This window comes from Ostrea edulis, chromosome 5 (genome assembly GCF_947568905.1).
Source record: "Ostrea edulis chromosome 5, xbOstEdul1.1, whole genome shotgun sequence".
Taxonomy (NCBI): domain Eukaryota; kingdom Metazoa; phylum Mollusca; class Bivalvia; order Ostreida; family Ostreidae; genus Ostrea; species Ostrea edulis.
The window spans coordinates 22,998,040-23,018,768 of NC_079168.1; the positions used below are offsets into that span (position 1 = coordinate 22,998,040).

General features: G+C 33.6%; 1 protein-coding gene across 6 annotated transcripts in view; it reads right to left on the reverse strand.

Moving 5' to 3' along the window:
• LOC125652082 (sushi, von Willebrand factor type A, EGF and pentraxin domain-containing protein 1-like) overlaps positions 1-20,729 on the reverse strand; it is a 47,236-nt gene that overhangs the window by 21,435 nt on the left and 5,072 nt on the right. For 2 of the 6 annotated variants that reach the window (XM_048881048.2, XM_048881049.2), the window contains one exon: positions 20,358-20,468. In XM_048881048.2, the coding sequence (XP_048737005.2) occupies positions 20,358-20,468 (111 nt within the window). Of the gene's footprint in view, positions 1-5,340; positions 7,266-9,071; positions 9,143-13,825; positions 14,039-18,130; positions 18,463-19,855; positions 19,880-19,992; positions 20,171-20,357; positions 20,469-20,729 lie in introns of those variants that run through there. The other 4 variants (XR_008802794.1, XR_007371429.2, XR_007371431.2 and 1 more) reach the window with 4 other exon arrangements.

A 20,729-nucleotide genomic window follows, 5' to 3' on the forward strand; every position in this document is an offset into this window, starting at 1 on the left:
TGTATGAAAATTGTGTGTTCAAATTCTCAAGTACAAATGTAAAATAGATAGAGCTCACAGCCGTGTTTGACATTGCCGTAATATTCGGACATTTGTTAATGTAACACGTTGCTACAACTTTACAGTTACGATTGAGAGACTTCATATTTTATAAGAAACTTTGAACTGTAGCCTATAATAATTAAACGTACAAAATTTATAAAAGTTGTGAGAACCAATGGACAAATTCATACGATAGATCATACTGTCTGAATATATATCGCACATCTCCATGCGTAATATATGTGTACATGCTGGGCCTGTGTAATTGAAATATTTCGTTAAAATGATAATGTCCTACGGCACCGATTGTGGTGAGGGCCTGTCCCGAGACACAGTTAGATTATTCTAACTAGGGTATTCCGTATGGCCGTATAAGTTTGTACTGTACGTTTGATTCGAACATTCATTCTGTTTCGAACAATATCATTTTTAAAGTAACAAAAGGTAGGGAAATCGGTACTTTTAAAGCCATCGGAACGGACTTCGGAATCAAACATACACGATAGGTGTAACCCCCCCCCCCCCCCCCCCCCCCCCCCCCCCCCCCCCCCCCCCCCCCGCGCGCCGTACCTTTTTACCATAGGCCATGACTCTCATATTTACTCGTTTAGATATTGATTTTTTATTTTAAAAAATATATAACAACATAAAAACTCACCTCTTTGCTGTTTCTTTTTGAGTCGTATCAACTTCGTTAGATGTATGTATTGACGTCCTTGGAATCTGACGTTTCCAGACGACACTTTTGTTATTATTTTTTTTTTTTCGACATGGCCGCATTGCTTACGAGTTAATTTTTTTGATGGAAAGTGTTAATCTAACTTTGCATTTTAATTTTAGTTTACAAAATTGAGTCGTGAGTAATGCGGCCCATGTGAATTTATAGACTGAAGTTGGCAAATTTATGCGATTTTCCCGGAAAACGTGAAACTGCGGTAGGTTTGGGCATTTACTTGAGTGCTTTAAACATCCGGTGTGAGGAAACGATTGCGCAATACAACTTAGCTCATGTTATGGATAAAAAATATAATCTTAGATTTATTCTAAAGTGTTCTTTAATTTTTCCAAATTTGGTAGGCCAAAAATGGCATATTGTGGGTCATGTTCTTTATTGAACTCGCACAGAATGCGTTTCTAGGCCCAAATCTAGGGATTTTGAGATGGGGGTTACTTGTTGTTACGAATGGGATCTGGAAGACATCTGAGACCCCGAGAAGTCCCGGGAAATACAACAGCAATATCCTGTATTCTTGCAGTTTCTTTGTCTTTTTAATGTCCAGTATTTTCATGACAGTCACAATCTGCTGCTACATGTATCAGGGATACTTCTAATGCGACTTTTGGTATTCACAAAATCTAGATTTTAATGGTACTTTACTCCCCCTACGGGTACTGATTCCAATTTTGTACATTTTAATCAATGATTGTATAAGTTTTAATGGAGCTATCAAATTTTAACTTTATTTATATATATTTTATATATATTTATATACCCCCCAACACACACACACACACACACACACACACACATACGTGCATAATGCCGAAACTCACTACACAAGACTTTACACCTGAAACTCACTACACTATGTTCTAGTTATGCTAACCAGAATATAAATTCATTTTTACGTAATGTGGGACATCTGTATATTGTTCTGATACTTGAAATATAGAAAAGCCGTCTCTAAAAATATTGAATTTACACCGGATACCTACGACACGGTGTCACATGACTCATGTGAACACACACGGGAAACTCACTACAGAGTGTTTAAACGTGATATATTACCCGAAAGTCACTACATTTAGTCTGGCGATTGATTGAGAGCACAGGAAACTCAAGCATTTCAACCATTTTCAAAAAAACAAAACAAAACCCAACAATTTTTATTTTACAGTATCCCCCTTTACAGCAAACAGGACTATTCCGGATACTAAAGTAAAGGGGGGGGGGTCTTTACTTTGGTATACGGAATAGTCCTGTTCGCTATAATTTACATGTGTTTATTGAAATAAAATCCCAGTCTTTTATGCATTGTTTTACTTCAGTTTATCACAAAATATTATCCGGAAAGTTGGTACCTTTAAAAGAACTATTTTTTTTTTTATATATATCAGACGATATGGCTTCTCGGCCAGTGCACGAGGTTGTGTTTAGCAATGAATATTTTCATATTTCAATGACCTTCATATCCGAAGAAGAGCCTTGGTTTGAAGTGTCACATTGTAACCTATATATTTGATCATAAGTTATGTTTATAAGGTATTTGATGTTCTACCAAGGAGTGGATGCAAGGGTTGGAGGACGTGTACCAATCCTCAGAGGCAATGGGTCTAAATAGTCCGGCGTTATGCCTTCAGTGCGTCCATGGTTAAGCCCTGGTGGGGCATGGGATGAGACACCTGGTGTTGTAGCGTATACCCCCTTCAGTAGGTTCATCCTCCGGAAAATCTGCTTTATGCCTAGCCATTTAGTAATTACTTTCAGAGAATTTAGGATAATGGAGGATCCAGATGGATATTTACGTCCTAGGTTGAAAATTTAAAACGTTTCTATTTACCATTTTATTAATCGTCTATCATTGTATGAAAGTCCTTTTAAATTGAGATTAAACTAATTTTTTTTATGTGTTTGGTATAAAAGTAAGGAAAAACTCCTATTTTTTTCCCCGACATAAATTGTGAAAAAGGTTCATTTATCATTCGACAATATAGGGTCTTTCATCGAATCACGAATACTGGTTCAATATCCGTTTTTAACATTTTCTATGTCACAGTATAAGTTGGATTTTATAATATGTCCTGTGTTACACAATAATATCAAATAAAAATAAGGTCTGATGAAAAGACGAAGAGTGGATATTGAAAATGTACATATACAGTAAATGTATTCATCTGCTCATGCATTGTGTCCTTGTACAGAGTACAAGAATAGCTTTTCCCCCAAGCTATTTACCCCCCCCCCCCCCGAAATTCTGGCTATAAAGCAACCCTACCACATCCACCGGAAACCTGGCTAACTATCAGTATTACCCCTAAATAAATTTGGCTATATAGCAAAATGCATCTTATTAAAAAATGATCCTTCATAAGCGCAATGAGCATTCAATTCAGTAGTTGAACGACTGCCAAAAGAATTTACCCCTTTAATCAATATATCAAAGATATTAATGAAATTGCAACCAACCACGTATGTGTATTGTAGGGAAGTTTCACTACTAGGGCTAGGGGATATAGCCACCCTTCAAAGGGGGTGACTCACTAAATACCATAGCCAGTCTTCCGATGGAAATCCAGACCAATCACGAAGGAGGGAGGCTCACTATTGATAAGTGTGGGGTGGGTGTGGGTGTGGGGGGTCTAACTATATTGCCAGACTCCTCCGGGGGAGGGGGGCTTACTATATATAGCCAATTTTCCGGGGGGAGTCTCATTATATAATACCGGTAATTAATATTAAGCAGATCTAAACAAGGTGTTCAGTCTATGAATCACCAAATCAACGTAAACTCAAATAATTCAAGACATCTTTAAGCATTTGAAAATATCAATTCATTTGATGCGTGCAACAATTCAATTGAAGATCTCTTCAAATAATTAATAATATCTACTATTCTAATTTCTAGCGCGCATTGATTAAATTGTTTATATTGCTCTGATACTTAAAATATAGAAAATCCGTCTTTAACAAAATTGAATTTTCACCTGATACCTACGACACCATGTCACATGTGAACACACACCGGAAACTCACTACAGAGTGTATAAACTTGATATATTACATGAAAGTCACTACATTTAGTCTGGCGGTTGATTGAAGGAATTAAAAGGGAACTCAAGTGTTTCAACCACTTCTCAAAAAACAACTTTTTGGGGAATTTATATAAATATCAGAGAGAGAGAGAGAGAGAGAGAGAGAGAGAGAGAGAGAGAGAGGCTGTCTAGTGTTTTGTCAGTTGAACTAAAATATACTCTTCTGTAACAGAAATTAATGTTAAAAAGATTTGAAAAAGGTTTTCAGTCTAAGAAGCTAAATTCAAGATAAGTTTAATTATTTGAAGATATCATCAATTCATTTGATGCTTGCAACAATTCAATGAAACATGTTCAGATAATTACTAAAATCTACAATTCTGAATTATTGCGCGCATTGATTGAATTCTTTATAGCATTGAATACTTTGATGTGTTGATTAGGCTATAATTGAATTGTTGTTCTCTTCAAATGAATTACTGATATCAACAATTGAATTGATGCCCTCCACAATTTAATTAAAAAAAGCTTTAATTCAATTACTGGCGCTTCAATTCAATTACTGTGTGTAATAATTTAATTATTGCTCTCTTCAATTGAATTGATATTTATTCAATTGATGCATGCAATACTTCTTCTAGATACAACAGCTATCTAATTAGATCTGTCTTGAATTCATTATATTAATTGAAGTGTTTCTCTCTATATAAGAGTTGATGTGCTCATTAATTTCTTGTACAAAAATCGTTGTAAATAATTAAGATATTTTCAATTGAATTAAAGAGATTATTAAATCAATTATACGGAGCTCAAAATCACATGCCGCGCTGAAGTATTGCAGTCATCAGTTAAATAAATGCGCGCAGCAAACCCATTATTGCTCTCATACATTGAATTGATGGGCAGCGCGCATTATTTAATATATGGGCGCAATAATTGATGTGAACACCTAATCAATTGATGAGAACAATGATTGATTTGATGCGCACGTCAATTGATTATTACGGGTAATAATTGAACTGATCTTTTTATCTGAGTTTTTGTTAATTTGGCGCTCCTTATCAGTCACACTTGTAATATAACCAATGTTGCATTCAAAGGCGTCTGTATCCTGGATGTCCTTTATGTCGAAATACGACACCAAAGGCCATTTAAAGGTGACCATACAGGAAATATTCCTGGTTATATGACAGTGTACTACAGTGCTTTAAAGATCTTTTTTTTAAATATCTGAATACAGACACTGCTCAAGTCACAGGAAGAACTTGTACCAAGGACTTTTAAAATTACTGTGTGTCCCTGCATCCATCATGAATCTGATCGTTCAGAGTTCAGGATTTTTCTTTCGTACTACTCTTTCAGCAATCTATCAAGAGATACTGAATTTATAAGACTCTATTAAATTGTCTTGATTTTTCATTAGTATTTGAGAAGACACTGAGTAAAAATACTCCTAATCCAATTTGTCACTTGCGAAGTCCAAACCTAATGAAAACTACACCAATTTTAAGACTTCTTTAAAGCAAAGTACAATCAACTGCAAAATATAGGTGTACATATTTATTTCATAAGCATACAAAGCTGATCAATTTAGCTCAAAAAACCTCATATGATGTAAATAAAGCTACTCTTTAGTCTTAAAACAGCAGACACTTAATGTTCATTCATATTTGAAATTTGAGTTAGCTATCAAACTTGAAATATCTATTGAATATAAATGAAAACAAGTTACAAGTAAGAGCATGGTACTATCAATTACATTATAAGTACATTAGTGTTAAACTGCAATTAGTTTTAGTTAAATACTGTTATATTATCTTAGTATATTCATTCAGTCTTTCAATCGCACATGAATATAAGGCCTTGGAATACCATTAAACTTTTTGTTCAATTCAAGATATAGATGGAGAATTATTTCATGTGTACTGCTGTTGATTATATATTTATCAATTTTGAATGAACCAATGTATGGTGTACAATGAATGACAAATGCTGATAATACATCTTGTATATAAAACTAGTATCAAAACCATTTACAAGAAAGATTTAAGAAACATATATGCCCTCCATATTACAATATTGAAAATGATCATTTAGAATGTCTGTAGCAAAAGTTACAATGTATCTATTAGTCAGAGGCAACCATTATATGTGATCTCTAAAGGTACTGAGCAGATATTTTCAAATAACCAGTTATTTGAGTCCTGACCTTTGAACTTGAGAGTTTAAAACCAATGGGAGCCATCTATTCTTTAGGCGGCACCAGACTACCAAGTTTGATGTTTGTCAAACAAGGGTTCTCAAGATACTGAATGGACAAAATCTGATGTCCAGAGTAGTTTGACCATTGACCTTAAAATGAATACTAGATATCTACACTTATGATGTGTCAGTGTACCAAGTTTGATGTCTGTCAAGAAACGCAAACTCAAGATATTGTGTAGACAATACCTATGTCCGTAGCATTTTGACCATTGACCTTGTGACTTCAAAATCAAATGGAGTCATCTACTCCTTAGGTAGAACAAGTGTACCTGATTTGATATCTGTCAAGCAAAGAGTCCTCAATATATTGAGCAGACAATATCTTGTCATGTCCAGTTTGACCCTTGACCTTGTGACCTCAAAATCCATGGGGTATCTAATTCTTAAGGAAAATTAGTGAACCAAGTTTGATGTCTGTCAAGCGAATGGTTCTCAAATATTGAACAGACGGTATCTTACTATGTCCAATTTTACCTTCAACCTTGGGATCTGGAAATCAGTAGGGGTCATCTACTCTCTAGGGGCAACCGCTGTACCAAGTTTAGTAACTGTCAGGTAAAGGGTTGGTTCTTTAAATATTCAGTGGACAATATTTTATTATGTACAGTTTGACCTTTGTCCTTGTGACTTCAAAATGAATATGGGACATTATGGGACATATACTTCTTAAAGGAAACCATCTACTTCTTAAAAGAAACCACCTACTTCTTAAAAGAAACCAGTATACCGAGTTTGATGTCTGTCAGGAAAGCGTTCTCAAGATATTGAACAGACAATATCTTACTGTGTCCAGTTTGACCCTTGACCCTGTGACCTGTAAATTAATATGGTTCATTCACTATCTAGGGGCAATCATTGTACCAAGTTTGGAAACAGTCAAGCAAAAGAATTCATTAGATATTGAGCAGACAAGATTTGCTCTACAGACCGAATTAGTCATGTAAAACAATATATACGTCCCCTCTCGTTCAAATGGAGGGGGCATAAAAATTGGATTAACTCTTTGTAACACCTCTGCCAGGAAGTAATTTTTTTAACAGCAAACTTTCCACGACACCATGTTAAACTGGACAGCGATTTCTCCTTCCAAATGGATTTTAGACAGTCAACCTGAGCCAGAGTTTTTCCTAGTTTGATGAAAGTCTCAAATTGTCTTTACAAAGCTGCCTTTTCTGCAGTGGTCCAAGTGTGGCACTGAACATTGGCTGTAATAAAGAATGGACAGTACATATCACTTGAAACAGTTGTACAACAGTTTCTTGAAAGATTGTCCAACTCATTTTCTCTATCATTTACCATAACTTAAAGTAAATGATTTCAAATCAATAATATATTTTTTAAATGTTCTATCCTAAACCTTTATTAAACTACCAATAGATATTTAATATAAAATAAGAATATTGATAAAACTGATGTATGCTCCCCAAAATACATCTCACCTGAATGAACTATTTCAAATAACAAATGATTCACACAATGCTCAATAAATGTTGATATATTGTTGGAATGAAGGTTTCTTTATCATATATAAGGTATATGTTGAGTGATGTTGACCTTTACAAAATGACCTTGAGTGACCTTTGTCTGAAAGCCATTTGCCTATTACCTATCTGCACGATTTATGATCCATACTTGTTTAAAAACTAATGAAATAAGGCACTTTTCCTTATATATAAGGTGTATATTCTGAGTGAGCCTGACCTTCCCAAAATGACATTGGTCCAAAAGTCTGGTCATGAGTAAACTTTGAGTAGAGTAACAGAAAAATATGACTGTCCAAAATCCCAGCATTAAATTGGTGCAGCCTAAAGAACATTTGACTTTTGAGTCATGTGATCATGACCCTCTACAAATAACCTGGGCATAAGGTTTATGACATACTTCTTGGCTATAAGCAGCCTCTGTGTCAAGTATAACTTCTCCATGCACCTCTAACTTAGAATATTAACATTCCTAAGACTTCATAATCTGAAACTCCTAAACTGTGCCCCTAAACTTGTCTGAATGACTTGTGTTCAGGGTCATGACATTTCTTTGATCATATTTTAATTAATCTTGTATAATTTTCTGAAGTTATTTCATAATAAAATTACATTATAGAGAAGAATTTTGCATTGCACACCCAGAAACCTTGACCTAGCTTGTCCAAATGATTATCATCTGATGCTGGTTGTTGCACATTCTTTGAACACAAGCAACCTCTGCACCTAGTATATCATTCTCCTGTTTATCTCATCTTGCAATTTATGGCAAGGACAAACAAGATGTGTTTGTGAAACACAAATGCACCCGATAATGGCCAATTCTGAAGAAGGCCAAGGTCAAAAGGACAAATATCTTGGTACCAGTAGAAAGATCTTGTCACAAGAAATGTTCATGTACAATATGAAAGCTCTAATATTTACCATTTAGAAGTTATGACCAATGTCAATTTTTTCTCAAAAAGTAGGTCAAATGTCAAGGTCAAAAGGTTTAGTACCCACGGAAAGGTCTTGTCATAAGGAATACTCATGTGAAATATCAAAGCTCTAGCTCTTACTGTTCAAAGGTTATTAGCAAGGTTAAAGTTTCAGACAGAATGACAGACAGGACAAAAACAATATCCCCCCCTCCCCCCCCCGATCTTTGATCTAGGGGGCATAAAAATATCTGTAATCTTGTCCAAATGACCCTCTGCTAAGGTCAGGACATACCCTTAAGTTAAAGCAAACAAGGCTCAAAATTTTTCTAATTTCAAAGAAACAACAAAATGATCTAAATTAAGTAAACTTTGTCCAATCATTATGAAAACCCTAGGTGCAGATTTTTATATGTCTTTATGATTTGAGAGAGTGTACACATTTTAAGAAAATTCCATTAGCTAGTCTCCTAAAATGAGTACAGCCAAAATTATGCCTACAGACAAATCGACAGACAGACCAACAGACAGACATGGCGATTCTAATATACCCTCCTAAACTTCATTTGCTTGGGAATAACAAAATATAATACAAATTATGACATACAAATACCTCGCTTTTTTCTTCCCGACTTCCTAGATGAGCTAGGGTGCCTCAGTATCTGCATTCCCTCTGAATATAGTCTACAACATTGAAGAGATAAAGCTTTAAAATGTTTGTACTGCTGTAAGTTACTATTAACAAAATGTAAATGAACTTTAAATATGTAATATACATATCGCGTTTTCCAAACACATAAACAAGTTACTTCCACCCTGTGTATGTGGGGACTCGGGCAAGTGTTGATGTCTCTATTTGAGTGAAATCCAATAACAAGAATATTAGTAATTGCTTCCCCAAACTGCATCTAACCAATGAAGTTGAACTACTTCATGTAACAAATGACTTGCACAATGATATATAACTTTTGAAATAAAGGTTCTTTTCTATATAAGGTACATGTTGAGTGACCTTGATCTTTCCAAAATGATCTTTAGTGACCTAATCATTTGAAATTTATTAAGTTGCCTATTTAACTTATCTGTGTAATATATGGTCAATACCTATTCAAAAACTTTTTCCTTGTTAAATATAAACACAGTACACGTTAACATTATTTCACATTAGGAAATACTGGTCCAATCATTTTAAATATTGAATGTTTTTAAATCTTTCTTTTTTTTTAAATGCATTCATTATTTCTAAGTTACATTTTAATTTCTGAGGTGCAGGGTGGTGAGTAGGAATGTTATTTTTGAAATCATCACAATTAAATCATATCAAGATTGTGAAACTAAATTCAACATGCTTTAAACCAAATTTCAATGTGTTGATTGAGAGACAAAAGATTTTTGAAATCCAAATATAAACTTTGAATATTTTAGAAAGAGATAACAATGTTAAAAAGTTCTTGGATATCAACATGGTTGGTTACTACAGGCTTCTCAAAAGAATTGATCACTTTGTATTGACATTGAAACTCACTTAACAGTTTAAGTGTGTGAAAAATCTGTATTGACAATGAAACTCACTACATGTGTGTGATAAATCTGTATTGACATTGAAACTCACTACATGTGTGTGATAAATCTGTATTAACATTGAAACTCAATATATGTGTGTGATAAATCTGTATTGACATTGAAACTCAATATATGTGTGTGATAAATATGTATTGACATTGAAACTCACATGTGTGTGATAAATCTGTATTGACATTGAAACTCACTACATGTGTGTGGTAAATCTGTACTGGCATTGAAACTCACTACATGTGTATTGATCTGTACTGACATTGAAACTCACTACATGTGTGTGATGTGTACTGGCATTTAAACTCACTACACGCATGTGATAAATGCGTACTGGCACTGAAACTCATTACATGTGTGCAAATGTGTACTGGCACTGAAACTCACTGCATGTGTGTGATAAATATATATTGACATAAAACTCACTGCATATATCAGATGTGTTCTAACATTGAAACTTGCTACATGTGTGATAAATGCATATGTATATTGGCATGATATCACGTGTGCATTGCATGTGTGTGATAAATGGAATCCTTCATTCGTATGAATGGGAGATAGGGAAATTCCACCGAGGGGACAAGATTTGCAGTCTAGGACGAGACTTTGCTGAGTCTTAAGCAGTGAATCTTGTTCCAGAGGTGGAATTTCCCTATCCCACATGAGCAAATAATAAAGTGTTATTTTTCTCACATTTTATCAGTTCAGTATTTTAATTCAAGAGCTTTGAGAAAATTCAAAATTATTGAAATCCTTCTTTGAATATATGCAAAAATTAATTACACAGTATGAAGATCTCAGCATACCTGAAAATGGTTTACAATATAAGTGTAAAGTACAAAACCCAAGGTTGTCCATAAAAAAGCTATACATAATATATATCAAATTGAAATTTGAAGAAAACAATACAAACTATTTTTCTTTATCGTGTAATGTACGTAAATCAGAAAATATACGACATACATATGTACATCACAAGCAAAGATATGTCTTAGCAGTGTAAGACAGAAAAATCTTGTATGGCTGTCTCACATGGGTTGAGTTGGTCTCACACTAGTGATTATGTGAGAAAGATGTATATTGCCTTATACTGGCATGAGCCTCACTATTAATATATAATCAATTGAAATAGAGTCTGTATATTGATGAAGCAAACTAAAGGCCAATTTCATTTGTCCAAAACTGGTGTACACTGCATTGCATACGTTATAAAACTGGTGTAAAACAACGCATTGAAAAATAAAATAAACTGTCGAAAACAAAAATATGGCAGAACATGTTATTTTCATTCTTGCCACTTTTATAATATATTCAAATCATCCAAATCCTTGACATAATTCACAAAGATCCCATAAAAGCATGAACATGATACATGCATGCAAACTATATAAACGGTGAAGCTGTTATGCATGAATTCTCATATTTTCAGTTGATGTTAATTTGTTAATCACCTCATATACCCTGACAAACTAGACAGTGATTCCTTATATTTATGTTCCCAGAACTTAGGGTATACTCTGTTCTCAATAACTATACAAGAGATCCTTTATATGCAATCTTTTTAAGATGATTGTACGTACATGTATATCATTTGGATGTGCAGAAAGATAGTATTTTAGTCTGAATGTGCATGCATTGGATTTTGGTACACTAACTTGGGAATCAGTCTAAATTTTTTGTTGTTCTTTGAGATTGTTTAATATTCATATTGTAGGCATTTATTAATTAAGACTTGTAATTTTTAAGATTTTTATTTTTAAGATATTTTTAAGATATTTATTAACTGATCTGCATGTTCAAAATGACCAATCTGCACATGCATGCAAAATTTCATTTTGATTGGATTTAATACTAAAATGTCTGTAACTTTCTTATGAATAAAGTGAATGAGTTGATATCACAGCATAGTAGATAGTTTGTGTATCTATATAGATTGGTGTAATACAAAAATGCCAACACTCAGTATATGCATATCCTGTCTTTTGAAGATTCTATATTTTTTCTATATTTCAAGGACCATAATGTTTATGTTTTTCATTAAATTCTTCTGAAGTTGAGGATTTTAGTATGTCTTGGCACTTACAAATTGGTATGGTTAAAATTACTAGCCTGAGCATGTGCATGCACAATTGTGCTAAATTTTGATTAGACAATTTCAAAATCTCCACAGCTTTCTTATATATGATGCAAACATGAAATTCAAACTAATTATGCTAATCATATGTACATGATACAAATACCTGTTGGATGACATCAACAGAATTACAGATTGACATATGCACATAACGTGCATTGCTTTCTTTCATTTTTTGGTACTGAAATGACCACAACTTTCTTATTAAAGGGTAATTAAATTAAAATGATTTTTTGCTGTTGATTTACAATATGAATACCTACACATGCACACGTCAAGCATTTCATTCTGATTAGTTGCATACGTAATATTTAGATAACTGGTAAATCTCTTATGAATGAGAAAAATGGAATTATATTGACATATTCCAGGTACATACTATAAAAACTTAGAACGTAAGATTATGATTAGTTGTGCAGAAGCACAATGACATAATTTCTTAAATGGGGGGATGTTTGCTTAAACTACTCTCACACATCCTAACTGAAGAGCAACTTGAACTGACCAATGCAAGTCTGTCTTCCATTCTGAGTGATTGATGAAAAGTTCCTGTGGTTTTAAAAACGATAGAAAATGCATTGTTCCTTCAAATATATTGTTGGTGCGAACAGATATTCTAAGTATTTTTACAAACTATGGTCTTTCTCTGATCGATTGAGAGGGGTCGTAAAATCTTATGTCAGTAAAATAAAGGAGACATAATAGAAATTTGAAGGAGTGATTATTGGGATACCAGATCCCCCCCCCCCCCCCATGTAAATATAGAAGAGAGAGGGTTAATTTGTGATGAGCCACTGTGATGAAATCTCCAAATGTTTTAGATATACATATACAACAATATAAGATAAACAACTTTGTATTCAATATTTGTATTCACCTGAGGATGGATGTTAAAATCCAGAAAGCACTAGCGATTTGAATATATTTTGGAACTGCATATTTTCCTGCTTTTTTATTTAATTATTTTGACTGTGTGATATCAACTCTTTCTATTTGGATTATATATATATATATATATATATATATATATATAAATTGATGATCAGATGGAGTTCAATCACATAACATTTATTTCTCTACAGGCTGTTTCGTAAGGGGATGATTTCCCCTCACTCGTCGGGAAAAAAATGACATCTAACGAAAAACATCCGCATGGCTGAGAATATGTTACACAGAAACATACTGGATAGTTGCTAAGCATGATTACACACAGGATTGAGTAAATAGAAATATATACATATATATATATATAGAGAGAGAGAGAGAGAGAGAATTAAATACACACTAAGTCTTAAGGTTCAAGCCACATAATGCTGTAAATTGTAGGTGGAGGACCTCTGGATAGTGAGTACATGCTGCATAGATGTTCCCTATGACCCCCACCAATGATACATTGCCTGATAATTCATTTAAAAATGTTAAAGGAAAGAAATTCCAATCTTGTTTTTGATATTGCACTTTCTTCTCATTTATTTTGATAAAAGGGGTGCTTAGTTTATTAAATTCCTGAAAAAAGCAATCGATAGAAAAATGCTGGTTAAATTTCGAATTGGAGCCTAGTAGGAAAAGAATACAGTACCTAAAATTTCTTGTGGTTAAAAAGTTAATTTCGATCTCATGGTGACATGGATGATTATTTATATGAATAATTTGTCACATACTTGACTCCAAGGAGGTTAGGTTCTTCATAATGATATCCCAGCTAGTTCCTCTCTTCTTTCTATGTCTCTACTGGCATTTTGAGACACATAGTTTTTGGGTGGTTTTCCACTCCTATTACAAGCTTCCTTAAACAGCACCTGGGTAGCCACTTTCAGAATCATTTACATGGTTCCCTGCATGTTTCATCTGTATCTCATAATCTGTTGCGTCAACTATGAAAAAGAAACTTGACATTAAAATCAAATGCAAAGAATCTAATGAAACATTAGCTTGCATATACACATGTATTTATATTATTTTTCAATCTAACATTGCATGGTGACACATATGATTAACATATATAACATGGAAATATTTCCTAAACATGGATTATTAAAGTACAAATACATGTATGCATATTTAAGAAATAAGTTTAATTTTTTAAAGTATTTAAGGGCATGAACTGCTGGGTACCTGTAAAGTGCGAAACGAAATCGAAACGAAACGAAATCCGCCGAAACGAAACGAAATCTACCGAAACGAAACAGATTGTATAACCGATCTCTTTTAATTATATCAGTTAAGCCGAAGGCCTACATCAAAGGGGAGGCGAATTTTATTGATATGTGGTAACTTTCACAGGGGCCTAAGATGCCATTTTTAATTATTATAATTAAAAGAGTTTGGTTATACAATTTGTTTCATTTCGCTTAGGTAGGTTTCGTTTCGTTTCGGTGGGTTTCGTTTCCTTTCGACATATTTCGTTTCGTTTCGGTGGATTTCGTTTCGTTTCGGTATATTTCGTTTTGTTTCGCACTTTACAGGTACCCTGAACTGCTGCGCTTTACGCCAGCATACTTCATGAAGAGTGTTGATGCTTCATGAAAAGTATGGTGCATGTTTATGCCCTCTGACATGTAAATAAACATCATGATCTGAATTTTTAACATATTATGAACACTCAACTTAATATATTTAGTGGTACCAGACTACTATACATAAATGTAAGCTTAAATATTCTTGTATGTGTTGCTCTATTTCTACTGAATAGAAGTAGAATAGTATTCTTACTAGGCCTACTATATAATTGATACCAATAGAATTCGAATGCTGGACAACTCGCCCCCAAGACAACTCGCCCCCTCTTAGGACAACTCGCCCTCTCTCAGGACAAGTCGCCCCCTTCTCTTGAGACACTCGCCCCCCAGGGTTTGACATTAACTTTTTGGGGCACTAGACCAATCGGGCTACTTAAAATGATTTTTGCTAGACCTGACCTTACATCCACTAGCCCTGACCAACGTTCCAGAAATTTTTTTTATAAGATTCTCCATATCTAAATACATGTACTTAATTTAAATGAAAAACGTTAAGTTTGAACTAAAATGCATTTAATTGTCTCAAAAAAATCTTTAATCTCGTCATTCAATTTGATGCTTTTACTTTCAACCCTATTTTCAGTTTCATTAAATTTTTACCGGCACGGAAATTCTTTAATCCATTTAGAATAAATTGACCTCAATATTTTTTTTTAAATTTCTATTTCATAAGCCCTAGCTGCTTTGTTTCTTCCCAACGTTTTCCTTTTTTTTTCTTTCTTGAGACATCTTTTGCTTTCATTGAGGACGAGATTTCATATTTGATTATATAGACATTCCCGCACATATGTTTAATAAACACTTTCTTATATTCAATTCAAATGAACTGTTTTGGTGTTTTTTTTAATGAAAGTGAATTCAATAATTCTATTTAACCAAAACATAACTTTACACACATTAACAATGTGTAGATGTCGTAGAACATCACTTACGACCGCGACTTATTAGAACTAAAGATAGAGATTATGTCATCATGCGGTTCATTAAATTGCTCGCAAACTCTTTACAGTTATTTTTTTTATGAATAAAATATTTTATGATTTAAAGTAAAGTTTCTTAAATTTGTTCATATTTTTAACACGACCAGTCGGACTAGTAAATAAACATTTTACCCAACCAGACCTATCATTTAGTAGTCTCGGTCGGTCGGGCGTGCCTTAGTGTCAAACCCTGCCCCCAATATTATATATAAATATATTATCACATTTTATTTTTATTTTGTGTGTGTTATTTACACTTTTAACATTTATCAATGATGAAGCATGTAAAACTCTAGTAAACTCGCTAGTTACATCCAGATTAGATTACGGAAATGCATTGCTTTATGGTGTTCATTCTAAACACACCAGCAAACTTCAGAGGGCACAAAACACAGCTGCAAGATTAATAACACGCTCAAAAAAATCCGACCATATTACTCCTGTTCTAATAGATCTTCACTGGTTCCCAGTTGAGTACAGAATTCAATATAAGATACTTCCTTCATACTTTCAAATCTCCCAACAACCTATCTCCAGTTTACATAAAGGATATCCTTACAGTTTACAATCCCACACGATCACTAAGATCCGAATCTCTGCATCTTCTCCAGGTACCTCGGACACGTACGAAAACATATGGGGATCGACGTTTGGACAAAGCTGCATCGAGTCTCTGGAATTCTCTGCCTTTTAAACTCAGACAATGTACTTCATTGTCTAATTTTAAAGTGGACCTCAGAATGCATCTCTTTAAATTAGCTTTTAATTTGTGATTATTTTTATATACTTAGTGCTCTTACATACAGCTCTTACAGTGCTGTTAACAAAAAACAAACAACCCCCCCCCCCCCCAAAAAAAAACCCCTGCTGTTTGTTATTATGCCTATGTCCTTGTTATGTATTTAATTATTCCTAAGGGTTGTTTTAAATTGTTTCATATGTTATTAGGGTAATCATATCATATCGCTATATATTAATAATAATATTTATGCATTTTAATTCTGACACTATGAATATTTTATTCACATGTATGTGCACATCCATTTTATATTATCTTTTCTTTCACATTTGTAAAGCGCTTTAGAGAACTAATGTTGATAGGGCGCTATATAAATCTTTTAATTACAATTACAATTATAAAGATACGTCTTTTTCTTTCATACTTTAACACGAATGGTAAATTCTAATAGAATTATACCTATATTTAATTATTGCATTTCAGAAAAAGTTATATTTTTCATAAATCAATTGGCAAGGAAAATTATATTTACTGATCTTCAGGTAATTGATTAAATGTCTCTAATACTGAGAAAATTTTGAGGGTGTGGGTGTTTCTTTTATCGATATAGTATACATAAGTGTAAAGGTGAAGCATGAATATTCTGATACATGTAATTATCTTTTAATGCATTTCTCAACTAATACCCGTTGAAAAATAAAATTCCCATTTTAGAAATTTTATAACAGCTTTGCTTTACTGATTCTTTTTACACGGTGTGATTCTTTTTACGCGGTGATTTCAAAGTGTAAAGAACTCTGATGATGAGTAACTCATAACGTTTGAAGTAAATTTATAACAGCTTGGGGGAAATGAAACAATTAGATTTAACAACAGACGCAGATTATTGATAATTATACTACGTCAGCTGTAGACCAAGCTAATACTCTCCCTATACCAAACGCTAACTTGTTTCCGCTGAAATTATATATTTTACATGTACATAAAAGTGATGATGAATTTACTGAACCCAAACACTGGATTTCCACTAAAATCGTTCGTCTTGCATAAAAAGACATGAAGTTCGGTGTTAATGTGAACACGTCTTATTGTCTGTGATGTATATACTATCTATAAGAAATTCATTAATTTTTGGTAATACACCTCTTGGATTTAGACCAAAAATAATAATTGTAAACATGTATGATATGTAGGAGCGAATTATCTCAAGAGAGGGGGCGAGTTGTCCCGAAGAGGGGGCGAGTTGTCTTGAGGGCGGGTTGTCTTAGGGGCGAGTTGTCCCGATGAGGGGGTGAGTTGTCTTGGGGGCGAGTTGTCCTGATACCTAGAATTCATATACACACTATGGCAAAAATATTACAATGTAGGTTCATTGTTAATATTATTAAAATATCATACATACATGTATATCATACTATTTTACCACTACCCCTACAACAGACATGGGCAATACTCATTATACTGCACAGGTATTTTAATCAATAAATATATATAAATAAATAAAAGGAAAAAACTCTATCTCTATAAATAGATGATAAATACACTATATATCTATCTATATGCATCCCCCCTCCCATTTTTCTATTTGTATCCATTTACAGATTAACAGCTGATTAAAAATTCAGATACCTGTAAATACTGGTAAACAGACAGACAGACAATGGTAATACATGTATATGCAGCACTGACTGATGTCTATAAACAATGATATCCTCATTTTATACTTACTAATACATAACTTTAAACACAGCACTAAGAAAATAATCTGACCCCTTTTTTTTCTTCTTCAGTCGGTCTACGGCACGAGAAAAATAATCTCCAAGTGCTGACAAATTCAAAAACTTCTGAATTTTTAACAATACTATTTTACATTTGTAAATGGTGCAAAATACAGATAATATTTTGAAACATAGGCTACACAAAATTGATTTACATAACTTCATTTATTTGAGAGTGTGAAATAACAAGAGTGTGAAGATTAAAACACTGTTACGTAATCGTTAGAGATGTCTATGAAACTCACGATAACATGTACCCAGTTCGAATCTCGTAATGGATTTATTATTTTTTTTTCAATTTTATTTTTAGAAATACATATAAATAGTATCTGATTTCTTACAATTGAATAAGTAAAAAAAATAAACAAAGATAAAAAATGTCATTTCTGCAACTTTATATGAAATTTACAAAAAGCCCTGGGGATCTTCCCCACTCGATTGAACAGTCTGTACATGTTCTGGTGCCGGTGTTGCGGTGATCGCTGTCGCTAGTGTTCAGGGTCGCTCTAAAAATAGCGGTAGCCCTTGACCGAAACCCCTTTATTTTTTTTTAATGTAAGTTACACCGATTTGGCAACACTCTGAGAGAGAGAGATAGAAATCCGGATCTGCTCTTGCCTTTTCATAAATTCAGTGAACTAGATTGGAGTTTACATTTACTTAAAAAGTATATCTTCTTAACAGGACAAACATTGATAATTTAACATGAATTTGGTCTGGTATGAAAACACTGGATCTAGCTGCATGCACAAATGGGGATGGGGTTGGAGAGAAGAAAGGGGGGGGACTTCATTTTGGGACAAATTACTTTATTTTTCATTCTATTCATATTGATGAGAGACACTTGAACCGCACATACTTTAAATGTCCTTGTCCCATTTGATTTCAACACCCTTTATTTGGAAATTTCTTTCAACGCCTATAAATCAACATATTATATAAAGTTGTTTATAGCCATGGCGTAAAGTCAACCATCAGATAAATTAACCCAAAATCTTTGCAACTGGTCGATGTTGGAACAAAATGAAATCTAAACAATTTCTTAAAATAAGGTAAACAATATTTTCCCCAAGAACTTGTTTAACCGCGCTTGACCACACCTTCCTTATTAAGGGGAAAGAGGCTGGAGCTATCCACCGGTTACCAGTTAATAATATCCAAAAATAGTGGTAATAAAGACCCAATTTTTTGGAGCTATGTACTTGTTTAATTTTCTTTGATATTGTCGCTTTGAAACGGGGTTTATATCTTTGAAAATATTGAAAATATTTTGCCAAGCTAAGATAGAATATTCTAAAGAGGAAATTCCAGTTGTTCGTCAGTTTGTTATATATCAATGTTATACATTAAGATACGCATATTCATCAAAGAATGACAAATATACTGTGTATAATAATTCAATTCTCATTTAATATTTAGAGAATTGTTGCTTTTAACGATGTTCATATGTCTAAAAAAAACCGTGTACACCGATATTGTATTGAAGAGGAAATTCTAACTATTCCTTGATTCTGTATTTGTAAAACATTTTGTCAAATCAATGATAAACCAAAATACTGAAGATAATCATGATGATATAAAACAAACACAAAAACATACAGAAAATGAAAACCATTGAACTATTTAAGCTTACACGCATCTAATTGTATCTTAGTCGTGTCAAAGGTCAACTTACTTTTTCTCACCATTACTGCAGAATAACGATACATCACATACCCCAATGTATTCAAACTAAACGGACGGGAACAAAAATATCAATTTTAAATCATTAATTGACTACTTATATTCAATTAGATAAACAAAAACACTTACATTTGCATTGTCATCCACTCGACCTCGTTTCCTTAGGAAGTTGAATTTGCGCATGCGCGAGAATGTGGCAAGGATGCAAAGTGTGTAAGCACCCCATTATGGCTCGGTGTTGTGTGTAACAAAAGTCGTGTGTAACCCGGAAACTCACACTATACAAAATTTTGTATTTTCTGGGTAAAACACGATGAAAAATTCCGATTTCAAGGGGTCTCCAAATCTACGACACACTTTTGTGTCGTAGGTTCTGAAAATGTCGTAGGTTGCTCGTGTGTAACCTTATACGTGTCGTAAGTGTCGGCATAGTGCGCGAACACACACACACACACACACACACACACACGAGTGCACGCGATATTTGGACTTACGCTCATCTGGACAAGCAGAACTGTCAGAAAGCCATTTACACCGAAATTCTTTCCACCACCCTCTTCTGATTCTAGCATGTTGTATTTTGCTCGACTTCCACTCTTGTTGACCTGTATATTGAAATACAACATCATAATTTCAAACTAATCTGTTTTGAGCAAACGATTCGATCCACTGAAAGGACTACAGTTGTTAAATTCCTAATACCTGGTACATAAACCATCGAACAATAATAAAACCATAGAAATATTAGTTTATCAAAATAATTAGAATCCGATTGGATTGTTGTTGTTGTTTTTTTATCACAGACAGTTATATCGTGCCTATGGTTTTTATCACAGACAGTTATATCGTGCCTAGGGTGTTTATCA